This window comes from Primulina huaijiensis, chromosome 17 (genome assembly GCF_012295235.1).
Source record: "Primulina huaijiensis isolate GDHJ02 chromosome 17, ASM1229523v2, whole genome shotgun sequence".
Lineage (NCBI taxonomy): Eukaryota > Viridiplantae > Streptophyta > Magnoliopsida > Lamiales > Gesneriaceae > Primulina > Primulina huaijiensis.
In genome coordinates this window covers 9,468,078-9,474,983 of record NC_133322.1, presented here as the reverse complement: position 1 = coordinate 9,474,983, position 6,906 = coordinate 9,468,078, and the positions used below count along the sequence as shown (strand labels likewise).

Sequence of the window (6,906 nt, the reverse complement as noted above, 5' to 3'; positions counted from 1 at the left end):
AAATAGGACATGCCACCACCCTCAAGCAACACATAAACACATGCAAAAGATTTTCATACACATCAGATACAAAATAATATAGTATCTACACAGATTACTAATTTCAAAGACCAACACAAGATTATCAATGTTTCCCAAATTAACCAAAAGCTTAACATATCAAAAATTTCATCCAATCAAAATCTCCAAAGTTTCGCATATTCCCTTCTCTCGCTTCGACAACTCAGAGATGATCAGTCTTTTCTTACCAGTGCCTACATCACATGAACATAACTGGAATGAGTATAAAACTCAGCAAATGGAATCAATACTAACAAGATACATATATATCATTTTATTGTAAAACATAAAATTTAGGTAGCCTCAGTTTCATTTTGTTGAAAACATGGTCCTTTTCATTTCATAAACGTCGAAACATCAATAATATCATCCGTCAAGAATTATAATACAAAAATACATAGGGATGATATTCATTTTCATTGATTAATTGAAGAATTGATAGTTCTTATAAGATAGTTCATTCTTGCTAACCATCTTCGTAAAAACGAATCTTATAAGATGGACATGTACCTCTGCATAAAATGTATCTTATAAGAGAGCACATGTTTTCATCGTTAATTGGCCAATTACATTGCGGATTTAGAATTGTTAGAGGCAACACCGCTACTATCACTATCAATCCAATCATTCAATCACATAAAACTTCATTCAAACATTTTATCGAATACATTAGAGGCATCATTAAAAGTTAAACTCCTTCCATTCAAAAATTCATATAATTGCACTACTTCTTTATATACATATTTACATATATATATCATGAATGAAATTTGAAAGGAGTTGACATTATAAAATCATCAAAACACATGCATATAGGATCATGTGATGCATTCAAGAAATGATTCCACTTACAACACTTGAAGCACTTGGTTTCCTAACCTTGAAATTGACTCTACAACCATAAACCCAAAAACTAATCAACAACACCCAAATAATAACCTTAAATAACCATTTAATCCAATACATCAATCACAATTATAATTCCCCAACTTCGCCATCTACAATAACTCAAAAACAAGAAGAAAAACCACATACACACTAAAAAGATGAAGTTCTAACTCCGGATTGAAGACTATTTGCTTGATTGAATGAAAGGATAATAAGAAGATGAAGAACCCTAGCCTTAAGCCGATGGAGAAGAGAAAGGAAGAGAAGGGAAATGAGAGTCTCAACAAATTTTAATCCTAAAATACACAAAACATGTTTTTGAAAATGTGCTGGGCGCATATGCGTGACTTTTTGGGAGCATATACGCACCCCATTCTGCCCAACACAAAAACATCAGCACCTTGTGCGCAATGGCGCTAGTTCTGGTGCAGTGGCGCACCGCATTCTGCCGAAAAACACATTCTTAACTTCCGAATTTGCAAAAGTGGTCAACATGAAAATTGTAGCCCTATGTCTTAGCTTGCATCTCCAATTAATTTCATGTTATTTGGATATTTGAGGAAAGAGTTATGCTCAATCTCCCAACATGTGTTAGTACAGGAACGACGATACACACGACACGCTTCGGGCCACTTTTGGCTCGTCTTCCATAATGAACAAAACTCAAAACATGAAAGTTATAGCCTTATGTCTTATCTTTCTAATAGAAGTGGCCTCACATCATTTGGATCAATAAACAAAACATTATGCTAAAAACCACAACTACTGCCACAATTTTCATACCGTTTTTGCATTTTCATTACCTATTGGGCTCAATATCAACTTTATATTCTACCCATCCATTCTCTATCCATTCTATATCATTCATTTCCATTCATATCATAACTTGAAGCTATAAATCATCACCATTAAATCACATATCCCAAACGATCATCATAATAAACCATAAAAGGAATAATGAACGTACTTAATCATAATCATTACCTTAATCAGAAACATACGAGTGTCTAGGCTTTACAATTCTCCCATCCTTAAGAAATTTCGTCCCCGAAATTGCCATTACTGTGCGAATAATTCAGGATATCTCTGTTTCATTTCCTCCTCTGGCTCCCACGTTGCTTCTTCAACTAACTGATTACGCCAAAGAATCTTGATAATGCTAATCTCTTTATTCCTCAGTACTTTAACCTTGCGATCTAAAACCTGGATTGGTACTTCTTGATAAGTCAAGTTCGGCATCAGATCCAACGGTTCATGTCTGAGAACATGGGAAGGGTTCGAGATGTAATTCCTGAGCATTGAGACATGAAATACATTGTGGACTCTATCCAAGTCTTGTGGTAAGGCTAGACGATATGCTCTTTCTCCAATCTTGTCTAGAATTTCAAATGGGCCGATAAATCTTGGCCTCAACTTTCCTCTCCTGCCAAATCTCATAATGCCTTTGAGAGGAGCAATTTTGACAAATACGTGATCTCCAACTTCAAACTCCAAAGGCCTTCTTCGGATATCGACATAACTTTTCTGTCTGGATTGGGCCGTCTACATTCTGTCCCGAATTAAAGCAATCACATCAGCTGTCTGTTGGACCAATTCTGGTCCTAACATCTTTCTTTCACCGACTTCATCCCAGTTCAACGGTGACCTACATTTTCTGTCGTACAATGCCTCATTGTTGCCATGCCAATCGTCGCCTGATAACTATTATTATACGTAAATTTCGGAAGTGGCAATTTAGAATCCCAGCTACCAGGAAAATAAATTGTGCAGGCTCGCAGCATATCTTCAAGAATCTGAATCACCCTCTCTGACTGCCCATCACTCTGAGGATGTTATGCTGTGCTAAAAGCTAATCTGGTGCCCAAGGCTCTATGCAAGCTCTTCCAGAATTCAGAAGTAAACCTAGGGTCACGATCAGATACAATTGACACAGGGATTCCATGAAGTCTCACAATCTCAGCTACATAGACTTCAGCATACTGGTTCATTGTAAACTTCGTCTTGACCGAAAGAAAATGAGCCGACTTGGTTAACCTGTCAACAATCACACAGATGGAGTTTTAACCTTTTGGAGTTCTTGGAAGTCCTGTTACAAAGTCTATGGTGATGTGCTCCCACTTCCACTGAGGTATTGGGAGAGATTGCAAAGTTCCAGCAGGTCTTTGATGCTCAATCTTTACCTGCTGACATGTTAGACATTCGGATAACAACGGCTTCTGAATCAATGAGCTCAAAAAAGAAACTGACTTGCGGCTCAAAGCATCTGCAACGACATTTGCTTTACCTGGGTGGTAGCTAATGGTCACATCATAATCTTTAACAAGTTCTAACCATCTCCAATGTTGCATATTGAGTTCTTTCTGTGAGAATAGATATTTCAAGCTCTTGTGGTCTGTGAAAACTTCACATTTCTCGCCATACAGATATGCCTCCATATTTTCAATGCGAAGACCACAGCTGCCAATTCAAGATCGTGGGTGGGATAATTCTTCTCGTATTCTTTCAACTGACGAGAAGCATAAGCGATTACTTTCCCAAGCTACATCAGTACAGCTCTGTAATGCCCGAGATTTTTATTATGTTAATCGGAGATTAATGATTATGACTTGTTGCGATTATAGACGGACCACGTCGAGACCAGAATTGGAAATGCATGAGTTGACATATGTGAGCTACAGTAGGTATCGCCCACATGCGCGGCAGGGCCATTGCCGAGGCAGAGAACCTCGCGCATATGCGCGAAAAGAGGTCGCACATATGCGCGAGCTGGTGGACTTGAATTATACGGAGGCCGTAGGTCTCGCGCATATGCGCAAGAAGAAGGCGCGCATATGCGCGAGAAGTTGAGAAGCCAAGACGCCGAGACAGAGAGTCTAGCGCATATGTGTCGGTATTAAACGCGCATATGCACGAGGCATTCTGACCAGAAAATCGACCCTTGTCTTTGCCATGCTTGTTGGACGTATATAATTTGTAATTCTCCTTCATTCCCATGAGAAGACTTCGAGATTTCAGGTAGAAATCCCTCAAAGCTTGAAGTTTTTTTTGAATTGTGATTTTGCGAGATCCGCCCGTCTGATTTTCACTCCGAATACATTTCTGTGCTCCTCTCGACAAAGGCTTCGACAAGACGTAAGTTTTCTTATGTTTTGATATGATTTGAAAATATGATATTGAGAGAATCAGATATGATTAATATATAGTGTTCTTGAGATATTAGACATCGTATAATCGAAACCGAATTGAAGAACGGATACCGTATGAAATTGTTATGATTTTTCAGAGTTGAGTTGATTGAGATTAACAGATTTGAATCAGATTATGTTTCTCGATCTATTATGAGTTGAGATTGGCATTTATTGATATTTGTATTGCTGGGTATATTGAGATCATGCAGTTATGCAGTTGAAAAAGAATTAGATTGAGTTCTGATTATATCCAGTATTGATTTGAGTGGTATATTGATATTGTACTCCTCGATATTGTCATTGCCAGATTGAGTATTGACAGCTTTGAATTTCCAGCCAGACTTCGACTTCGTCAGAACTGCGAGAAAAGTATAAATCAATGTTGAACCGGGAGGATATAACTCGAGTTAGATCTGACTCGAGTTTCCCTAAACCACATACTTGTATTTTAAGACAGGTGATATTTTTGGGACACATTATATCTAGAGAATGTATTTCTGTTGATCCCAACAAAGTTGAGGCCATGATCAGTTGGCCGAGACCGACATCTGTACCAGAGATACGCAACTTTATGGGTTTGGCATGATATATTGTCGGGTGAATCCAGTTTCTTGGAGTTGAAGAAGAGATTGACCAGTGCTCCAGTGTTGACTATTCCGTCAGGTACTGGTGATTTTGTTGTTTATTGTGATGCTTCTCACCGAGGATTGGGTTGTGTTTTGATGCAGCGAGGCCAAGTCATTGCTTATGCCTCGAGACAGCTAAAGCCTCATGAGACTCGCTACCCGATTCATGATCTTGAATTTGCTGCGATTGAATTTGCATTGAAAATTTGGCGACATTACCTCTACGGTGAAAAGTTTGAGATTTATTCTGATCACAAGAGTCTGAAGTATCTGTTTTCACAGTGAGAACTTAACATGAGGCAACGAAGATGTCTTGAATTATTGAATTACTTTGATTGTGAAATCAAATATTATCCAGAGAAGTCTAATGCAGCAGCTGATGCACTGAGTCGAAAGGTATGTTCTTTATCCTTTTCGACGATTGGTGTTTCACATTTGATAGAAGATTGCTGGTTTTCTGGATTGGTATTTGAGACAGATTGTAAGCCACTGAGATTGTGTGCTATCCAAGTCGAACCAGAGCTGATTTTGAGAATTAAAGAAGCTCAGAAAGTTGATCAGAATGTTCAAAACTCGATTTTGATGATCAGAGCAGGAAATCAATCCGAGTATCAGGATAGTGAAAGTGTCTTATATGTGAATAATCGTCTTGTTGTGCCAGATGTTTCAGATTTGAAACAACAGATATTGTCAGAAGCACACTGTAGTCGATTCAGTATTTATCTTGGTAGTAGAAAGATGTATAACGATTTGAAAAGACAGTTCTGGTGGAAACAGATGAAAGCAGATATTGCAGAGTTTGTAGCCAGATGTCTGAATTGCCAACAGGTGAAAGCCGAAAGAAAGAAAGCAAGAGGTTTGTTACATAGCTTGTCTATTCCTGAGTGGAAATGAGATCACATTTCTATGAATTTTGTGACGAAGCTACCACGTTCCTCCAGAGGTTATGATGCGATTTGGGTCGTGATTGACAGATTGACCAAATCAGCATGTTTTATTCCGTACAAGATGACGAATGGCAGAGATTTATGTCAAAGAAGTGGTCAGATTGCATGGAGTGCCGAAGTCGATTGTATCAGACCGTGATCCTCGGGTTACTTCGCACTTTTGGCACAGTTTGCAGCAGGCTTTAGGTACGAAGTTACATCTGAGTACCGCATATCATCCTCAGACTGATGGACAGTCAGAGCGGACTATCCAGACACTGGAGGATATGCTGGAGCTATAGTGCTTGATTTTAGCACTAGTTGGCAAGATTTTTTGCCACTTTATGAGTTTTCGTACAAAAACAGCTATCAAACGAGTATAGAGATGGCACCGTTTGAAGCGTTGTACGGTAAGAAGTGTAGATCCCCTCTTTATTGAGATGATTTCTTTAAGGTACCTGAGATTGGACCTGATATGATTCGAGATATGACAGAGAAAGTGAATTTGATTCGACAGAGAATGAGAACAGCTCAAGACAGACAGGCCAAATATGCCAATGTTCGACGAAGACCGTTGGTATTTGAGGCAGGAGACAGAGTATTTCTGAAGATTTCTCCTTTCAGAGGCATTGTAAGATTTGGCAAGAAAGGAAAGTTGTCTCCACGATATATTGGGCCATATGACATTCTCGAGAAGATAGGAGATCGTGCCTATCGACTCGCCTTACCGTCTTCTCTATCGTGATACATGATGTCTTTCATGTATTTTTATTGCGGAAATATCTTTCTAATGCATCTCATATCCTTCAGCCAGATGAGGCAGATCTTGATGAGACTCTGAGTTATTTCGAAAAACCGATCTAGATTCTTGATCGTAAAGACAAACAACTTAGAACAAAGACTATTCCGCTTGTGCAAGTTCAATGGAGTCGTCATGGCATTGAAAAGTACCTGGGAGACTGAATCAGACATGAGACAGAAATTCCCAGAGTTATTCTATTGATGTGAGTTTCCTGTTCAGCTTCTGTTCTACATTCACTATTGTATCTGATATGATTTGCCTGCCTGTGATTTCGGAACGAAATTGTATCTTAGAGGGGGAGAAATGTAATGCCCGAGATTTTTATTATGTTAATCAGAGATTAATGATTATGACTTGTTGCGATTATAGACGGACCATGTCGAGACCAGAATTGGAAATGCATGAGTTGACATATG

The 6,906-nt window shown here is 38.7% G+C and overlaps 1 protein-coding gene across 1 annotated transcript; it reads right to left on the bottom strand.

Annotated features, from left to right (window-relative positions):
• Positions 1 to 2,007: 2,007 nt before the first annotated feature.
• LOC140962595 (uncharacterized) lies at positions 2,008 to 3,296 on the bottom strand. The gene is made up of 3 exons (XM_073421548.1): positions 3,067 to 3,296; positions 2,871 to 2,982; positions 2,008 to 2,490 (listed from the first exon to the last, which is right to left on the bottom strand). The coding sequence occupies exons 1-3, from the start codon at positions 3,294 to 3,296 to the stop codon at positions 2,008 to 2,010; spliced, it is 825 nt and encodes a 274-aa protein (XP_073277649.1).
• Positions 3,297 to 6,906: the final 3,610 nt, after the last annotated feature.